This window comes from Capra hircus, chromosome 28, assembly GCF_001704415.2.
Source record: "Capra hircus breed San Clemente chromosome 28, ASM170441v1, whole genome shotgun sequence".
NCBI classification, from domain to species: domain Eukaryota; kingdom Metazoa; phylum Chordata; class Mammalia; order Artiodactyla; family Bovidae; genus Capra; species Capra hircus.
Genome location: NC_030835.1, coordinates 34961514 through 34982943, shown reverse-complemented (window position 1 = coordinate 34982943; position 21430 = coordinate 34961514). Strand labels below are relative to the sequence as shown.

The 21430-nt window shown below is 37.3% G+C and overlaps 1 protein-coding gene across 1 annotated transcript in view; it reads left to right on the top strand.

The window, feature by feature from the left end:
- The window catches only part of RYR2 (ryanodine receptor 2), an 814256-nt gene that overhangs the window by 728905 nt on the left and 63921 nt on the right, over nt 1–21430 (top strand). The window contains exons 84-88 of the mRNA XM_018042460.1: nt 256–329; nt 10051–10131; nt 11238–11326; nt 12712–12840; nt 20387–20491. Coding sequence (XP_017897949.1) covers nt 256–329; nt 10051–10131; nt 11238–11326; nt 12712–12840; nt 20387–20491 — 478 coding nt within the window. The remainder of the gene's footprint in view (nt 1–255; nt 330–10050; nt 10132–11237; nt 11327–12711; nt 12841–20386; nt 20492–21430) is intronic.

Sequence of the window (21430 nt, the reverse complement as noted above, 5' to 3'; positions counted from 1 at the left end):
ATGCCTGCTGACTCTGTAATGTTCTACCAAGTTGAAACCCATTTATGCCATATGCTTGACTTTCACATGGATCATTTCAGTGTGGTCCCTGGAGAGGTAGTCTGCTACGAAAAAACACTATTGGTAGACATTGAGTCAGGGTATGTTTTCAATGCATAATAACATTTGGTTCACACTTCATGATATACATTTGCCCTTCTGAAGAAAGGAAAGGTTCTGTTAGTCCTCTAAATGTTTTTCTCCCTGTTATTGCAGCGTCCTCGACCTAAATGCATTTGAGCGGCAAAACAAAGCTGAAGGACTTGGGATGGTGACTGAGGAAGGATCAGGTACTGCTCACTTAAATTAAAAAGATCACCTGTCCCCACTTCTTCCCTGAAATTACCTTTCCAGTACAGAGAGATGTGAGGTTATCTAAATGGACACCGTGCTTATGTGACTCATTTAAAAGTTCATAGTTAGACACCCACGTAGGTCACATCCAAGACCCCAGACCTAACCTTCCATGTTGGTAATTGACTCCTTTTTATTCCAGACCCACTGTCTGTGACTTTTCCCCTAGCTGGGTAGTAGATAAAGAACCCTTATCAGAGAATTATATCTAAAATTATAAGGTGCATGGATGAGCCAAATTAGAAAATGTTTGACTTCCTTTGGCCATTTTAGCAAACTGTCAAGTTTCTAGATTCTGTTTCCTTAGGATAGTAATGCTTTCAGAGCCTTCAGGCCATCAGTATTCTTACTTCACTATCCCTTTTAGCTCAGTTATTCTTCTATTTGATAAATCCGTATGTCTTTGCAAGTACGAATTGTTTAAGAAAATAAATTAAAAAGTAATTTTTGTGTTTAAATAATCTGATCATTTAATATACATGTGCATAAAAATAACCCACATAATAGAGTTTTTCTCTCTTTAAATAGATGTATAAACTAGAAAATTTAGGACACTGTGCATTTAAAGCAGAAATAATTGTTCCTTCACATTCATTTTGGTATCTATTAAGAAAAAAGTATCTTCTCTATTTTTGGTTTTGATTTGTTTTTATTATTTTGTGTTTGATTTTTAAATTATTTTAGTTTGAGTAAGGCCCCGTGTGTTTATCTGTTTTTGTTTGTTTTGTCTGGTTTGGAGTTGTCATCTTATCAATGTATTATTAGTTTTAGAACATTGGGTCTTCTAAAAAACTACACTTACTGCAAAAAAAATAAATTTTCTCCCCTTTGCCATTGGTAGTCTGCTTGCCTTTCTGAAATATTTTAGAATTAACAAATCTTTCTAATTATCTCTGTATATTTTTGTTCTCACAATAGGAAAAATAATTTAGTTGCATTTTTCTTCCTGTATTTTAAAGATGATCATTTATACATATTCTAATGCTGCTGCTTCTATATCACCTGTGTAATTTTATTTTCTGCTTGGCATTTGAATGTAGAAGTTCAGACATCAAGTTAATACTTGATTATTATTGGTTATTTAATTGGGTTAGCTACCTTCAGGAAAAATCACCAGCAGAATTCTGAACTTACTTAGATATTCTGAAAAGGAACATCAAGCTAAATATCTTCATTACTAACATTTGTGTCACCAGTTACAACTCCTGGCCTATTGGACCTGTCTGGAGAATTCAGAGCCACTACAAAGCCCACATCCCATTAACTGCATTGCCTTTAAGGTCTCACAGAAGTCCTAGGGTTTTTCCAGCTATAAAGTGCCTAAAAATGAGTCAGTTCTCTATGTAAAGTCTGACTTCCTTGTTTTGGAATTAGAAATCAATTTTATTTTCCCCTGCAGTTTTTACCTAATGTACCAGAGGTTCTGAACATAATTCTATTCATCGTTCTGTGTCACTCTTTATATCAGCTCCCACAAAGAAATAGTGACCACACAGATGTATTTTCCTGGCCTCCTAGACTTTTATCAACCAGATTTGGATTGGAATAACACCTTGAGTCCCAATTCAGAAATAACTTGATAAGAACAGCCACCCTGATGTAAGAATTAGTTCTGTCTCTCAATATGAGATTGGTTTGATTAGTTTATTCTTTTTAAAGATGCACACAAAAGTTATTGCCCAAATAGATTAACACGTTTATATTTTATTTCCTTACAAACAGCAAAACAAAAACAATGTCTCAACTTCTTTTCTTTTTCCCCATTTCCTTTCCTTTCAACAACTGTCCATGTATATTCTCCCTTCCTCAGTCATCACTCATGAGCGTGGTAATTATTAAAAATCAACTGCCTTTTCTTTATTTGCTCCTTTATTTGTTGTTAGCTTGATGTATAGTCTTGATAGTGACAGTTTTTGTGTGTTTTTCCTTTTCCAGACCATTTTAGCAAGTAAATTATTTACTTTTCATCATTATGCATCCTTTTACTTTTAAAACTTATGTATCAAGCTTTCCTTTTTTTTTTTCCCTTCCTATGAGGATGTGTAGTTATTAACATAGTAGACATGAAGGGGCAACAAGCATTTAAATGATGGTTTTGGATTTGTTTGGTTCTGTTCTTTCATTTAAAAGAAGTTCTGGTGGACCCAGTGTTTGCAACTATTGTGTAAATGATTGAATGTGTGCAATAGTTTCCCTGTGGCGTTTCTGTTTTGGACATACTGTGGCTTTATGGCTGCACCAAGTGGTGCATGGGAAAATCAAAGCTGATCCAGTGTGGGTGGTGAATGGTAGAGTCTCCTTTTAGCCATTGGACTCTTCCAGTTCACTTCCAACTATTAAGAGATTTACAGTTTTTCTCTATGCCTTTGAAAATATCGTATATTAAAAACCTTCTAACATGAAATGAACTTTCATTCTTGAGATCAAATTTAAAGAACACTAGTAACAGTAGCAAGTATTTACTCTTCAGGCTAGCATAATAACAAAGATGGCATTGATATTGCAAGGTAGTCTCTAAAAGGCATGACATATGATGGTGATAAAGAAGGGATGAGATTTTCTTGAACAGTATTTTGTGTGTCAGCACTGCTTCAGAGATTAGGTTGTGCTTTCTCAATACACACTGCTGCCTGCATCAAGAGGCCTCTTACAAGAGCGTGCAATGACAACTCATTGGCTTTAATGATTACGATACTATTTCCCAGATTGAGAACACCTACACTGACTCTATCTTTGGCATATTTAAAAAATTTTTGTTATGTGGCCCTTCTTTTAAAGATTCTGCAACTGTTAAGAAAAGTATATACCCTTATAGGAGAAAGAACCTAGGTCATCCCTCTTGGAAAATGTAGAAAAGACTGAAAAATCTGAATCCCTTAGTGATCTCATTGCTTCAGAGCTTGAGGCTTACTCAGTATAAGCTCAGGACTGAGAAAATAATCTGATAGAGCCAAATCGCCATCCTAATCAATTGTCTTTATTAAGCTAAATCTGTTCCTGATGATGAAATGACCATAAATTATATCACTATGGAAAATGTGTTACTTAAATACATGAACTTTTTCATACCTATGACTTTCCCATGGTGTTTTCCCTGTTTTATAAATAGAGTGAGGCAAAGTGAGATTCTATGGCTTGTCCAGGGTCACATAGCAATGTGGCAGGATCAAGGCTAAAATGCAGGCATTCTTTCTGTCTTTAATTTGCCAATTCCACAAGCCAATCCCCTTTCCTTCCCATCTCTAGTAGTCTTTGGGGGACTTATTTTGTGTCCAGTACATTGGCTTAGGTTAAAATTATTGGCTCCCTAATGTCTCCCTTCAAAGGAACCCTTCTGTTGCCAATTTTTGAATCCACTGTTAAGTTTAAATACCACTTTTAAGCTTTTTATGATTACACATGATATTCCCCATCTGGGTTGAGATAACATTAGGAAATACATGCTCCTTCAAGGTTTGTATACAGCTGTCCCTCGATATCCATGAGGGATTGGTTCTAGGACCCTCTTCCTGCCCACAGATGCTCAAGACCCTTATATAAAACAGCATAGCATGGTCATACCTCTGTTCCACAAATACAGGACAGCTGTATAAGACTATCGGACTAATTGTTGATATTCCTTTTTCTATACTGTCATTGTCATGTAAGTTTGCCATGTATCCTTATCCCACCTTATTAAATTTCCCTTGGGTTGGCAAAAAGTCCTACCTGGTTTTTCCATAACATCTCACAGAAAAACCTGAAGGAACTTTTTGGCCCACTCAATACAAAAGTCTGGACTTGCCGCTTGTTAAAAAAAAAAAAAAGTCTTCAGATGTGTTTAGATTTTGTGATGTGCTCAGTGTTGTCTTCTCTGTATATTTTTTAGTCCTATGTGTTTTATTTTACTATATGAAATGAAGTTCAAAACCAAAAACTTCTATGAATTTTTGAAATTTCATTCCATCCTTGGATTTTTGATTTGTTTCTCCTCAGTAACATTTATCCTCATTACAAATTCATGATGAGCTTGAAAGTGCAATTTTTCTTCTTTCAAACATTTTCTTGGAATATAGTTGAAGACACTGCATTATATTTTTAATCATTTTGCAGGGATCCTTGACTTCATAAACAAGTTAAAATTTGGAAGCTGATCTGATTCCTCAGAAATTGTTTGATTTTCTAAAATGTTATATAAAACATTAATACAAGTTAAGCTTCTTCCATTTCCACCTGTATTTGGTAATGTGTTGCGTGGAGGTTCTTGCCTGTATATTTATAGTGACCTCATGAAGTCTATGTGAAGTTGAGTGAAAAGGTTTCCTTTTAATTAATTAATCAAAAAGATAATTGTAGCAATCTTTAAATATTGCCCACCCTAATTTTTTTTAGTGTTTTTCATGCTTAATTATTTATTGGCTATCTTCCACCCCAGATTGTCCCAAGGGTACTTTCCCACATGGGATCCAGTAGACCCTGGTATCCATCTGGATCCTAACTATATTACTCTTCCATTCCTGTGTAAATATTCTCTTCAAGGAAAGCCTATGGTTCATGGCACTAAATAGATTTTTTTTTAACATCCTTGCATAGTTTTTAAACTTTGAAGCACTCATTTAAATTTGAGTGGCTATTACGTGCTAGATACTGTCCTAGACATGGGATTTATATAGGAAATCCAGAGTATTGTGTAGAGAGACTTGTAAATAAGCAACTTCAGAGCAATGCCCTCTGTTTAAAAGAAAACTGAGCTGATACTTAGCTGCCGGAGCTGGGGGAAATATATCATCATAGATGTAACACACAGCCTGAAGTAGAAGTTTATCTGGTAGATAAGAAGGCAAAGAAAAGCATCCCAGTGAAAGAGATCCCCATATGCCAAGTTTAAGGTACAGAGCATATGGGAGAACAGTAACCTGGTGTCATTGAAAAGAAATGAACTCACTAGAGGTTGGAAAGGTAGTTTGTGGGAGACCCTAAAGGACCTTCTTTACCCTGACAGGGAACTTGCACTTTCTTTCTGAGACCTTGGAGAGCCATTATATAAGTAACACTTCTGTGATATTATGTTTGTGTGTTGATTCACTTGGAATTTAAATTCCCACATTCACTCTTCAAAATGCTTCCAGTAGAATCTACTAACTAAAATTCACAGATTTCTCGTTCTCAGTAGTGCTAGCATACCAAATAGACTATATATATATATATATATATATATATATATATATATTTCAGCTAAAAAAAAGGAAAAAAATGAAGAGAGAAGGCTGTAAGAAAAACAATCTAAAATCATGTTTGAAAGCAAAAAATTTTTTTCTCCACTGCTAGCCTTTAATTTTATTATCCATATTATCTATTATCTAATTTATTTCATACAGTGGTCATTTTTATTATCTAGGAATGCATTTTATACATGGTATTAGGTTGTTACCTTAGTTTAAATAAATGCATTTAATCAAATTATAACTGATTTATTATATTCACAACCCACTGGAATTACTTCAAGCCATTAAAACTTCACATTGATTCCTATTGTGCTTTGCATATTTCAAAGCAGTTGAACTTGTTTGAACCAATTTGATTCTCGCAGCAGCCCTATGAATTATGGAAGTCAGGAGATTGTTAAGTCTCATTTCAAAATAATGAAAAAAGAGTCAGAAAGGTGAATTGATTTTTCCAAAGCCACATGTCTAAAATATGGTTTTCCCTGGGTTCTAAAATTGAAAACAAGTTAGGAGTCCACAATTTAAGATAAACAATAGGCAAAATGATTGTTAGTCAAAGATTGATTACTGCTGTGAACCTTATGAAGTGGAGGGACTATGACACCCTGCATTTAGAGAGACCATCCAGTGTAGAAATTACCTGTTTGCTGCCTGACTGTGACCTTCTTGAGGTTAGGAATTGTGTCCATTAGTCTTTTTTATCCCCAGCATCTCACAAAGTGCCTAGCACACAGGGGACATGTAATGAGTGTTTCTTGAAGTTTACTGAATTCAAGTCTTTTACTTGTTAATAGCTCTACGACAGTAGTCAAGTTACTTAATTTCTCAGTTGTTTCCCAAACCACAAAATGGGGTCATATCACCTCATTTTAGGATTATTGCAAACATGAAATGAAATGATGAGAAACTATGTCTAGCACAATGCCTAGCACACTATAGTCACTAACTAAATGCTAGCTATAAATCCAGTTTCAAGTTTTTTATTCTTGGGGAATTCCCTGGTGACCCGGTAGTTAGGACTCTGTGCTCCCACTACAAGGGGCAGGAGTTTGATCCCTGATCAGGGAATTAAGATCCCCAAAGCCACAAAACATGACCAAATGAATAAATCATAAATTTTTTATTCTTTACTATTTGAGTTGTAATATTATTTAAGCAGCTATATTTAGATCATTTAAGCAATGATACTAAACCTACACATATGGAATTAAATACCTAACTTTTCACCATTTTAAAGTATTTTTAGCCTTTATCCTTTAGTTTTTCCATATACAAGGTAAATACTTAAGTTCTCTAAAGATCTGTGATCAGAATTATTTCCCCCATGACAATGGGGGCTCTTGAGATCCACTTAATAGTAGATTTTAGGGAATTGTTCAATGCAGCCAGTCCCATGTTTCATACTATTCACTTTTTTATCTCCACATTATAGAGATATTGACATAGCAAGACCCTACAACACTGGAGATCTTAGTCTTCTGGAGTCTATTGATGTTTATGCAATTGTTTATATATTTAATAGTCTTTTTATTTATTTCACTAATTTTAGTAACAGTTATTGATAATTAATTATTAACAATTAAATCTTTTCTGGAGCTAGGTCTGCAAATGTTGAGCTATATCTATGGACAGTCTAAGTAAAAACAACTTTGTTCTAATTGAACTTAAGCAAAGCTTTGTGTACTTTTTTATTAATTGATAAACTATTTGGGAGTAGAAAAGCCTTTTAAAGTATTTTAATTTTATTAAATCTCTAAAAGAGGAATCACTTTTTATTGGTAGCTTGAATAAATAAACTCTCCCTAATATTATTTTCAGGTGAAAATTTATATTTTTTATAATATTTGGTCCATTAAAATTAAGGCAACTTTTTGAAAATATAAACATTCTTAACACCTAAGTTCACGTAACTGTATTTATCACATAGGGATGTTGTTCCCATCTTTATTTAGTGTCATTGCCACTGTTCCTAATAATATTAACCTTTCTACAATTGATAAAAAAAAAAGGGGTCAGATAGATTACGTAGAGCCAGTGAGGTATACAGTATTCATTTTCCATTCATTTTATAGATGAGAAACCTAAAGCACTAGGAACAAACTCATCATCACAACAGTATTGAAATAACTTTCCCCTTTATTACAGAGTTAGACATGATAAGCCCTTTATAATTGAAAACAAAACCAAAGGAGTGCCCTTCACAATAGCTACATTTGGCCATCATGCAGCTATTGCAAATAAGATATTGAAAATGTAAGAGCACTTTCAACTACATTTTACTCCATTTCGTTATTTCTTATTAACCTTAGTTTCCATCTTACAATGGAATTTCTTTTGCGCACATCCCAAAATAGACTGGTGCTCCTGTACCTTCTGCAGACATAAAGCCATCCTCCATCTTTGTTCCTGCACCACCTACAGGCAGCATGGGCAATGGCAGCATTTTAATCAGATAGGAATGTATTCATTAACCAGCAGTACCCTAGTCAATAACCTGGTACCGCCTGATGGCAAATGAAGGCTTGACCTGCCCCCTTTCCCCTCCCTTCTCTCTCTTGTTCTGCTGTGTGCAGCGTGTCCACCGTAAGTGAAGTCACTTGTGTGTGTTTTGGTGTACAGTCTAAAAGATACTGTGCATGCCAACAAAAAATAAAATGTTGCGTTATAAATTAATGTGCATTGTACAGAGCATGTCTAGGTACACTGGTAGACTACACGTTAATTTATTTCAGTCTTAACTTTTCTGAATACTTTCTACCAGGGGTTACTTATTCCACATTGAAGTTATGAAGATTGATAGTATGTCCTTGGTTTTATTGATTCAATTTTCTGAAAATCAAAAAACAAAACATTTTAGATGGGTTCAACAAGGAAAAAGTCAATAAGTCTGCGTAACTCATAATATTTTGATTTAAATATCATTTTAAAGTATCTGTATGAAATGATACAAAGTGTCATCAGTGAAGAGTTTAGTTTGTTTATTAGTCTAGACCGTTCCTTTTTTCCTATCCTGTCATGAATGTAAACACTGAGAAATGGGCTTATCAGCCATGTGTCGAGATTCAAAACAACACACATTTAAACCTTTAGATTTGCCGTGTCACATTTATAGACATGGTGATCTTAGTTTGGTCACCAAATATCATATCTTGCAGGCTCATAGGGAAACCAGTACAGTGATTTTATGTACTTTTTTTAATGTTTATATTAGTTTTCAAAATGGTTTTGCTTCCTAACCCTCCCATTATATGAAGCCTCTCACTTTGAAAGTCACAGACTGCAGACTGGTAAGTCCATCAATTCTCTATCATTATGGTCATTCATAATTTCAGTTCTAGTAAACACATGATCATTGCATAGTTTTCTTTCCTAGCCCAAAGCATTTCCAGTCTGAAAAGTTATTATTATCATTTTTTAAATACATGAGTATATTCATTCACTTGCCAAACAACATTTGTATGTTTTTTGTCATTTTGCTTTCTAAACAAATTGAGATTCCAGAGCATACACTCATAATGTTGACAGTGTTTTTTTCATGGATACTCTATGCTTTTAAACTCAGCTTTCATTTGTGTGGTGCTGGTTTTTTGTTTGTTTCCTTCTCTGTGTTTTTGCTTTCAGAGTAACTTGTGATCAAGGTACATTTATATTGAAATAGAGCTGAAATATCTGAGCCCTTTCCTAAGGCTTCATCCTGGCCCCCCACACGTGTAGGTAGTGTTGAATGATGCAGAACACCTCCAATGGCTGAGATGTCCTCCTTTGCACGTTGCTTTGTTAGGGTTAGCTCTCTTAGCCAGAGTCAGCAAAGTCTTTCTTTTGGTTTGGTATTTGGAGTTAGGTCCGCTTACCAGTTCTTCCTCCTCTGGAAGGAATGCTGCAACCAATGAGCGCTCTATTTGGACAAGCTCATGAGAGAATTCATTGAAATGAGTTAAGAAACATTTTCTAGTCATTTGGAATTTTCACAGAAATCCCTTAATTAATATGTGAATACAAGAAACTTATAGCCCTGTTTTATGTATATACCGAACGCCTTTGTATTGAAACATTTGGTCAGACTCTAGGAACAAAGCAGATTTAACTTCCACATTTGTAAGAGATGCAGAGATTCTACACAAAAAGAAAGATAGAAAGAAAGGGGGGAAAAGTTCAAATCTCTATAAACCTCTTCAGGTTGTTTCTAAAATGTTGCCAAACCCATGCTGCTACTTTTAACAGAGAGAGATCTGAGTTTTTAAGAGTCAAATGTTCTTTTCTTACCAAGAAAAAGTGCATCTATCTGTCAAGCGCATGATCTTAAGAGCTTCAGATAGAAAAGTGGCTATGATTTGTGACTGTTTTTGGTTCAGACGATGCTAGATGAACATGCAAGTTTGATGGAGGTGGGGATACAAAGGGAGGTTGAGGCTAAAGTGGTTGATAACATTGGGTCCCTCTGGACTTCCTGCAGGAGAAAAGGTTCTGCAGGATGACGAATTCACCTGTGACCTCTTCCGCTTCTTGCAACTGCTTTGTGAGGGACACAACTCAGGTTTGTGAGACCCCAGACCATTCATGGTACCCAGCAATAAGCATTTTGAAGCCAGTAATAACAGGAGCCTCTGCTTTGCTAGTGATTTCACTTCTTTTTTTTCCCCCTCTAAATAAAACCTTTTAAGGTGTTGATATTCTAAAGAGAGATTTTTTTTAGTGATAAAACTACGGTAATGCTGAATTTTCTAAAGGAATAATTAATATACTATTGCTTGAATGGCATTGCAGGCAGATTCTTTACCATCTGAGTCACCAGGGAGCCCATTTGAATAGCATATGGGTACAATCAATAATTTGAAAAGCAAAGCTCTAGAATAGCATTGATTTGTACATTTTACACATATATGCTCTTTTTTAATTAAAATTGACTTGCCTGAAGACAATTTTTAGGTTTTAAAAATGTAGTGTGCATGTTTGATATAAAGAAAATCTCAGGAAATTTTGTTCACAATGTAGACTTTCAAAACATGAATTTCATAATTCTTAGTAGTTGTGCTCATGCTGGAGCAGACAGCTGATAGAAAGATTCAGATTGTGAAGAAAGATGTAGATTAAATACAATAAATAGCTGTGGAGACATATGTAGGTTTATTTCTTTTTTACCTCTTATCTTTAACTGGGGAAGCTACTTCACTATGTAACTTGCCACGGTGTATTTCCATTCGTTGTTTATGTATCGTATTTATTGAGCTTTCCATCAGGCTTGTGCATCTGTGAAGGCAGCAGCTTTATTTTGATTTAGTTTTTCTTTCCCCAACATTTAACACGGTATTGAAGAACAAGAGATTATGGAATAAATCATTTAATTACTCCACCCTCCAGGATGGAAGTCCTTTTCAGTCATTCACATGCGCAGAGCTCTAGAACAAGGAATCAGGAAACAGGTGAATTCTTAGGTGAAATTTAAATATTGATATTCTGTGAAGCACCTGGGTTTGTTTTTGACGTGCTCACTTTTTATGGAATATATAAATAATTCAAACTATCAGATATAACACTACAGAAGCTGCAGTGATTTTGGTGTAGACCTCATTTGCTCTTAGAATTTCAAAGAATTCATTTTAAATTTTTGAATGCACTTTAATAACATCTTTTGATCTGTAGATTTTCAAAATTATCTGAGAACTCAGACTGGCAATAATACAACTGTCAACATAATCATCTCTACTGTAGACTACCTTCTGAGAGTTCAGGTACGTTGCTTTATATTAGTAGCAATTAAAACGTTGGCTAGTTGGCATGATATGGCAGTTGTGAAACTGACATGGTATAATGTGTTTTGACTTATGAGGTCAAAACTTATTGAGGTATTTTGTCTTTGGTCGCAGTCTTTCCCCAAATATTAGACTGAAACTGCCACTATTGTCTTTACCTCTGATTCTGGCTCTTACTTTATTTTCTTTCTATAAATGGGAATATTTTTTCCCTGCAGTTTTTAGCTGGATGGCATTTTTAATTCCTTTTCAATTTGTAAAGCATGAACATGCTCTTTTCTTTCCTCTGTGGCTGATAAATAAATGGGAGAAGAATATTTGAAATATTACTAAAAATGCAAAAGAAAGGCTTTCAAAATACCTAACACACACTTAAATATAAGAGCCTAAGGTCAGTTATTTGCAGCTCTCCAAATGTCTGATGAAAAAATCCAGCCTAACACTCCATCACTTAAAAATATCTTCAATACTGTAGTAATGTTCTCCATGTTACTAGAACTGAATCTGAAGGTGTAGGTCTCTTAATAAAATTTTATACTTTTAATTTTCATTTCATTTAGAAGGAAATCAGGTGTAGTACTTTTAAAATCACAAGCTCTCTGTTTCTTGCTTAATCTTTGAATATGTAAAAGCACAACACTCTCACCTAAAACTAATGGAGAAAAGGCTAGTTCTGAAGCAAATATATCAAGAAGCTTTGCTGAAAATGTATCTGTAACTTTCAAAATCATATCTCAAGACCTGAATGTGGTTTACACAGTAGCCCAAATTATATTATTCTTTTAGGCAACTAAAATTCCTTTAAAATGTGAGCTATTGTTGAAAACATCCTGTTTGGACAGATCGATCATATTTAGATGTTTATTTAACAGTTGTTGTCAGTATTTATAAGGAATCTAACCAGTTTCTTCCAGGGCCTTAATACAAGTCAAGAACATTCTGAAATTCTCATTAAAGAAATGTTACTGGCTTTACTGGAGAAAAGGTAGACTAGATGTTTATATTCTATGATTTATCTAATTTCTGTGTTCACATAGTAATATTTAACTGCTCTATGGATAAATACACATTAGTGTTATGGATCCTTATGTTTGCGAATTTCAAAGTCATCAGGGACAGAAAGTCATTTTTAAAGCTAAGTTTTCTGCTTGTTTTCTCTCCAGATGTTGTTTGTGTCTAGGGAGGATTTGCTGTATTTTGTGCTTAGGAAAATCATTGAGAATAGTGTTTATTTCACAGATATTTTTGTTTGCTTCCAATCTGTTATTTAAAATGATTTCCTTTAAAGAGTCCAAAACTGGACAGGTCTTTGATAGTTTCTGAATGTGCCTTAATCCTAAATCCTATCATCTCTTTTTTTTCAGGAATCAATTAGTGATTTCTATTGGTATTACTCTGGGAAAGATGTCATTGATGAACAAGGACAAAGGAATTTCTCCAAAGCTATTCAAGTGGCAAAACAAGTCTTTAACACTCTTACAGAGTACATTCAGGTAAACTTCTAAACATTTCTGTTATTTGAAAAAGAATGAGAAGAAAGAGTCAACTGGTTAGCATTAAATTCCTTGGAAAAATGCAGCATGGCTATTTTCCTGCTCTCAGCCACATTTCCTAATGACCCCTTCTGTAGAATCTTAGCCAATGGGTCATTTAAAATGAGATGTAAAGTTTTATGGAATGAACTTGCTTTACCACCGGCAGGATTGAGATATCTATCATAAGATACCAAGGCATGAACCATGAGGTTGAATGCATCATATCTCCAATACCTAGTGTATATAATAAGCACTCAATAAATATTAACGAAGAAGGAGAGAGAAGTGAAGGAGAAAGGGCAGAACTTTAAACCACTTTTTACAGTATTCTTGTGAAAATGAGGAGGGAGTTTTTTAGAAACCTTATAAAAAGGGAAAGAGCATTTAAAAACTTCACTTTAATGTGTGTGTGTGTTGTCAACTGAAAAAAAAAAATATTGCACAATCTAAAAGTTGGAAGTTGTGTTTTATTTGGTGGACTTACTTAGGACTTAAACCCAGGAGCAGCCTCTCAGTTCTGGGCAACTGTTCTAAAAGGTAAGGGAGGAGCCAGGATATGTAGTTTTTTTTGCAATAAATAAATAAAGTAGTCAGAACATCAAAAGATTACAATTAAAGAAAACCATTAAAATCTGAAGTTAGTGAATTTTGTGCTTTTCTATGTATGGGAAGATGCATGAGTCTGGTCTCCCTGAAATCATTCCTTTGATACGCACCTTAACTCTCAGGGCCTGGATCTTGCTTTTCTCCATCCTGAATCCCCTCAGGTACATCGTTTGGGTGGCTGCAGTGGTTGCTGGCTTGATGGCAACAGCATCCTTTGTTTAATTAAATGGCAGGCTGCATTCTCTGTCCATGCAGTATGTGTGTGTGTACATATATGTGTGTATATATGAATATATTATATAGTAATACAATGTGATAACTATAATATAGGTAAAATTTTCAAGTCCCATGAATAATATACATTTTTTACATTGATTTGCTTTATATTCTTCTTGGGGTAGACTTCTAGTTTTGACCTGCAGATTCTTAAGAGAGTTTATAAAATGCTTCTTTCTTCAGCAAGCAAGACTTTGCCATTTTCTAGAAGACTTGTGTCCATGGCTAATATTACTCTGACTCCATCACTGTGATTGAAGTGTCATGTACAAAAGTAAAATAGGAGGAAGAAACTTGCAGTTTGTTTTGTCAGGCAAAACATAGTCTTAAGGGGGAAAGGGTTAAGTAAAAATAACAGACTGTGTCTCTAAAGCCTGGCATACTTGCAGGTATCTGTAGAATGACTGAATGAGAGAACTCTTCATGGCCAAGTGAAGCCACCAGGGCTGAGTGGTGCCGAGGAGAGATGGAAGCATGCTACTCCTTACCTCCCGTAGGTTCACTCTCTCCTCTGTATTCATGCCTTGGAAGGATCTCACTTTTTCTCTTTTCTCCTTGGGCAGGGAAGAGGATTCTTATTTTAGCATTTCAAAATGGGAAAGCCACACTTGATAATTCTTATAACTTTTCTTTATTCAAACACAAGTGAAGTTTTAAATCCAGTCCAGACCATTCGTGTTCCTATTTCCTTATCTTCTTGGCTTCCATTATTGCCTTAATATTCTCATCAGTGTCTAGAAAGAGAGCAATATCACATTTGATGTGAACTGTCCTGATTAAATAATAAGATTGATTGATCTTATTGATTGACATTCACAAGCAAGTGAATTTTATAGAAACAGCAAATGGCTTCTTAAAAGAACTAAAACATAAATGCCTTTTGAGCACCGTAGCCTTGACTAGACGGACCTTTGTTGGCAAAGTAATGTCTCTGCTTTTGAATATGCTATCTAGGTTGGTCATAACTTTCCTTCCAAGGAGTAAGCATCTTTTAATTTCATGGCTGCAATCACCATCTGCAGTGATTTTGGAGCCCCAAAAAATAAAGTCTGCCACTTTTTTCACTGTTTCCCCATCTATTTCCCATGAAGTGATGGGACCGGATGCCATGATTTTCATTTTCTGAATGTTGAGCTTTAAGCCAACTTTTTTCACTCTCCACTTTCACCCGGAGGCTTTTTAGTTCCTCTTCCCTTTCTGCCATAAGGGTGGTGTCATCTGCATATCTGAGGTTATTGATATTTCTCCCAGCAGTCTTGATTCCAGCTTGTTGTTCCTCCAGCTCAGCGTTTCTCATGACGGACTCTGCATATAAGTTAAATAAGCAGGGTGACATACTCCTTTCCCAATTTGGAACAAGTCTGTTGTTCCATGTCCAGCTCTTAACTGTTGCTTCCTGACCTGCATACAGGTTTTTCAAGAGGCAGGTCAGGTGGTCTGGTATTCCCATCTCTTTCAGAATTTCCCACAGTTTATTGTGATCCACACAGTCAAAGGCTTTGACATAGTCAATAAAGCAGAAATAGATGTTTTTATGGCACTCTTTTGCTTTTTCGATGATCCAACAAATATTGACAATTTGATCTTTGGTTCCTCTGCCTTTTCGGAATCCAGCGTGAGCATCTGGAAATTCACAGTTTACATACTGTTGAAGCCTGGCTGCTTTGCTAGTGTGTGAGATGAGTGCAATTGAGCATTCTTGGGCATTGCCTTTCTTTGGGATTCAAATGAAAACTGGCCTTTTCCAGTCCTGCAGTCACTGCTGAGTTTTCCAAATTTGCTGGCATATTGAGTGCAGCACTTTCACAGCATCATTTTTTAGGATTTAGCTCAGCTGGAATTCCATTACCTCCACTAGCTTTGTTCGCAGTAATGCTTCCTAAGGCCCACTTGACTTTGCATTCCAGGATGTCTGGCTCTAGGTGAGTGATCACGCCATCATGATAATCTGGGTCATGAAGATCTTTTTTGTATAGCTCTGTGTATTCTTGCCCCCTATTCTTAATATTTTCTGCTTCTGTTATGTCCATACCATTTCTGTCATTTATTGTGCCCATCTTTGCATGAAATATTCCCTTGGTATGTCTAATTTTCTTGAAGAGATCTCTAGTCTTCCCATTTTATTTTTTTCCTCTATTTCTTTGCACTGATCACTGAGGAAGGCTTTCTTATCTCTCCTTGCTATTCTTTGGAACTCTGAATTCAAATGGGTGTGTCTTTCTTTTTTTCCTTTGCCTTTAGTTTCTCTTCTTTTCTAGCTGTTTGTAAGGCCTTGTCAACAACCATTTTGCCTTTTTGCATTTCTTTTTCTTGGGTATGGTTTTGATCACTGCCTCCTGGTACAATGTCATGAAACTCCATCCATAATTTTTCAGGCACTCTGTCTATCAGATCTAATCCCTTGAATCTATTTGTCACGTCCAGTGTATAATCATAAGGGATTTGATTTAAGTCATACCTGAATGGTCTAGTGGTTTTCCCTACTTTCTTCGATTTAAGTCTGAATTCAGCAATAAGGAGATCATGACCTGAGCCACAGTCAGCTCCCAGTCTGGTTTTTGCTGACTGTATATAGCTTCTCCATCTTTGGCTGTGAAGAATAAGATCAGTCTGACTTTGGTATTGACCATCTGTTGATGTCCATGTGTAGAGTCTTCTCTTGTGTTGTTAGAAGAGGGTGTTTGCTATGACCAGTGCGTTCTCTTGGCAAAACTCTGTTATGTTTTGCCCTACTTCATTCTGTACTCCAAGGCCAAATTTGCCTGTTACTCCAGGTATTTATTGAATTCCTACTTTTTCATTCCAGTCTCCTATAATGAAAAGGGTGTTAGTTCTAGAAGCTTTTGTAGGTCTTCATAGAACCATTCAACTTCAACTTCAGCTTCTTCAGCATTTTATATATATATACACACATATATAATATGTGTATATATGTATATATGTGCATGTGTATACATGTACATATGTATACGTGTACATGTGTGCATATGTATATACATGTGTACATGTTTATGCATATGTGTACATATATGTGCACGCATATAGACACATATATGTATGTATAAATATACTCTTTCATATTCTTTTCCATTATGATTTAACACAGTATATTGAATATGGTGCCCTGTGCTATATATAGTAGGACCTTGTTGATCCATTCTCTATATAATAGTAGCAAGGATTTTATGTTACGGGCACTGAATAAATGAGGGGGTCTGGTTTTCCGTTGGTATGTCATTTTCATAGATACTGGGCATATAGCTCAAAGTCCACAGTCCGGCCCAAGATGGAGCCCTGCTTTCAAGATACAGCCTGTTCTGTTTCCTCCTTCAGGAAAGCCAGCTGACTAAGAAGATGTCAGACTAATTTCTCAAAGTAACCATCTTATTGTGGTCAGGTGACAGGTTCTTTTATAGAATCAGAGAGAGAGAAAGAAGCAATGAGGAACTGAAGTCAAAGGGCAGAACAGAGAGGGAGAGGCAGTGAGGAAGTAAAGAAAAAGGGTCTTCAGTCTTGGGCAACAGCTCCAGGAAGGTTCAGCCTTTGAAAGGGATGTGCTGATCTCTTCCATTCAACTCTTTTCGAGTTGAACAAAGGCATTTTACTTTACTGTCAGGCAGAGGGTCAGGATCCTTTTAGGCAGGCTATTATGCATGATAGTAATAACAAAAGCAACAAAAAGCAAGTCAAAGACACAGTTCCAGCATGGAGTCAGAATTGGCTTCCTCTCTACAGCAAGCACACAGGGCACATTGCCGACAATGGACCGCAGTGAAATCCTGAGAATCTGTTGCTTTGACCCAGAAGCCAGACAGGATTGATGTACACTGTAAAATCAGTTTGGCCAGGTACACTGAACGTGTTAACCTCTAAGTTAAGTGATTCCTTCTCCCCACCGTCTCTTCAAACTTGCTCCGTAGCCCATTTCTTTACCCCTCTTTGAATGGATCTTGTGCACCAGCCACTCTCAGATAAATAAAATTCCTTCAGTCACTTTGTCACAAGAATTGTGTCACTTCAGTCATTGTATGGTGACACCATCCACTAAACTCTTACCCACTTTAAAACTCCCCCTCAAAGAAACACTTCCCCTCATGCCTGATTTTATGCTGGAAAGGCCTTGTGGGCTGAGGGTGGAGGGCAAGAAGTAGGCTCTGGGCTTCTCTGCCTTCTCTCCAAGGGGCGTCTGTTCTTCCTCCTCCCGCTGCAAGCCAGCCTAGGCCTTCTCAGGGTTGGAACTGTGAAGAGGAAGAGTAAGGGGAGGGAGGTTTTCCTCCAGGCACATGGAATTCAGGACTGCACTGTGGCCTGGCCACCCGGGTGGTATATTATATTCTTCCTCTGGTGAGGGGGCTTGACTCTCCTACTGCTTCCAGTGCCTGGAAAGGTGTCTTTTCCCTTCCAGTTTCAAATTATTCCACAATCTCTGTTCATCTGGTGGCCCCCATCCACCTCTGAAAATCACATTACCCTTTCAGAAGTTTGCTTGGCAATATTTCAAAGTCCTTTTGGACAGAATAGCTCCCACTTAAGAAATCAATTTTTTGTCACTTTCCATCTTTTACACTTTCTAATAGCAAGCTGCTACCCAAAAACTAGGTTCTTCTCTTGATGGATGTTGAGCCAATAGATACAACCAAAGATTGGGGGAAGGAAGGATTTATTATTACTTGCAGCAAGTAAGGAGAACACTAGGGTTCTTTCCCAAAGCAGTGTCTCTCCAAACAGCAAAATTGGGAAAGTTTTAAGCTAAGGGTACATGCATATTCATGAAGAGGCTTCAGCAGTGAAGAATTCAGACAGAGGTTGACAGAGTTGACTGAAGTCAGGAGGGATGTCCTCATTCTGTCCCCCACCTGGGTGAAGGCCTTAGCGCTCACCAGCAAAACTCAAGGACTGTATCAGATTACGTACCTCCTTTGAGGAGGAACTGAAACTCTATTTTCACTGCACTATCATTTGACTGCCCTTTCTCTATTCCCGTGTTCCTTTGTTTCCCTAAGATCATTGATTACTGAGATCTCTCCAAGGGTAAGCATTGTGACCAGGCTGAGGTCACAAAAATGGCTCAGGCCAAAATGGCGTCTCTTATGTCAAAAAAGATATTCCTGGTTCTCTTTCTCTGGGGACCCCCTAACCTATGTGATTACAAAATCATATTGCTGCCCTACTTCAGAAGACAGAAGTCAAGCACTCCTGATGGCTCTCTTGAGGCCTCGTCTCTCTCTTGGTGTAAAGGAAGGCAAGGGTGGCCCTGTCCTCACCCACTGCTGCAGGCGTGGAGGTTGGAGAGCACTTTGCAAAGTCTGTCCCTTTTCAGCTTCCAAACCTTTATGTCTTAAGGCTAGAAAGATCTATTTAGTTTCCTTTCGCAGGTACTGAATCTAGCGCCTTACTTGTGGAATATGAAGATATTTGGCACTTACTGCTTTGTTACTGAACCAAATTAGGGTCTGGTTGTCTGTGTGCAATAAAGCCAATCAGCTGACACCTGGTGCCGGTGAAGGAGAGTGCAGCATTTATTGCAGGCACCAAATAAGGAGTCTGTGACGGCTAGAACTTAAAAGGCCTGAAGTCCCTGAAGGCTTTCTGGTAAAGGTTTAGGAAGACAGGATGAGGGAGGGGTCTTTTGGGGTGTGTGATCAGCTCATGGACAGGTTGAGAGAGGGGACTTGTGGGGTGTGTGATCAGCTTGTGGGCAGGTTGAGAGAGGGGCTTGAGGGGTGTGTGATCAACTCATGGACAGATTGTGAGAGGGGGCTTGTGGGGTGTGTGATCAGCTGATGGATGTTCTTCTGATGGGCTAGTGGTGAGGTCATTGGGAGTCAACATTATCAACCTGTCTGGGTCCACATGTTGGTGGGCAGTATACAGTTAACTTCACCCACCTGGTAGGAGTTTCAGTCTCTGCCAAACAGCTCAGAGGACATGTTTCAGAGTATTAGCTGTTGTCCTTGAGAAGGAACTAAAGGTCTTTGACTTTGTTTAATGGCTAAAGTATTATTATTTTGTCTTGCCTGTTTTCCTTTCTTTCTGCATTTTTCCCCTTCTTTGATTAAATTTATTCTTTGACTAAAGTTTTCCTACAGACAAAAGGAAGGCCGAGGAAGGTGGAGATCTGTTTTGGGAGGGCCTCATAGGGTCCTTGGAGAAGGCAATGGCAGCCCACTCCAGTACTCTTGCCTGGAAAATCCCAGAGGAGCCTGGAAGGCTGTAGTCCATGGGGTCTCTAAGAGTCGGACACAACTGAGCGACTTCACTTTCACTTTTCACTTTCATGGCTTGGAGAAGGAAATGGCAACCCACTCCAGTGTTCTTGCCTGGAGAATCCCAGGAATGGGGGAGCCTGGTGGGCTGCCATCTATGGAGTTGCACAGAGTCGAACTCGACTGAAGTGACTTAGCAGCAGCAGCAGCAGCAGCAGCAGCATAGGGTCCTGCTCAGTTATATCTTTTATCCTCACCTCTAGGTCCTTAAGTGAAGCTTCCATTTTGACATCTTGTATCTTCAGTGCAGTCCTCTCTTCCAGTCACTTGTTGCTGAAGTAAAATCTATTATTGTAAAGTTTAATTTGGCAGTTAATTTATCAGGAATGACTGTTGTTTGTCTGTTTCTGGCCCAGGGTCCTTGCACTGGCAACCAGCAGAGTTTGGCTCACAGCAGGCTCTGGGATGCTGTGGTGGGTTTTCTTCACGTATTTGCCCACATGCAGATGAAGCTGTCTCAGGTAAAGTCACTGTCCTCTGTCAGCCTAGGTGAGACGCTGTACACTGTGATCATTGGCAAATTAAACACACTTTCCCATATCAGAATATTATTTTTCTTAGATGACTTCTTTATACATCTTTTACATGGCATTTTTTAAAAAATCCTTTTTTTTAATAAAAGAATTGTATGCAAACTGACAATAGGTGGGAGCCATTATTCAAATTTGATAATAAAAGGTAAAGGAACTGACTCTAGTGGAGAAATAAAACAGTATAGTTGCCACACACTGTGCATTTTACAGTCCTTCATAGACCCACACCTCAATGATTACTTGCTGGAATTTTTCTCATCCATGCATATAATTGGAAGAGGATTTGTAATATGCTCCAAATCCCTGGTTAAGGAGAGAGAGTTTTCTTATAGGGTCATAAACAAGCAGTTGTTCTCAAAAGATGACATTCACCAATTAAGCGGACATTTAACTTCATGAAAGTCAAAGAGAAAAAAATAGCAGTACAGTTAGGCAAACGGCGAAGAAACAGATTTTTCACCATGCTTAATGTTAATCTTGGAAACATGAGCATGCTGTTTTCTCACCCCTGTATTGCATGTGGAGTCAGAGATACATGAATAGAAGAACTCTAAATATAAATCTTGAATAAATGTGTCCCTTTGATGTAGGGAATTTTACTGGGATGTCCTGAGACCTGACATACCTGTGGAGTGTGGATATCTGTCAGGTGTCAAGAGAGGAGAAAATGCTAGATTAAAAGTCAAAGGACCACCACTCCAGCCCCTACAATTTCATTCATGTGTCCATCTCCTCCTTGAGTCTCCTTGCCTGTAGCAAAGTGAGGAAACTCACACGTCCACCCTGCTCTCCAAGCTGGAAAATACTGTCAGATAGAGCCAGGTGCAGGTTAAAGTGGCAAGAACAGATTTAATCAGTGATAACTGT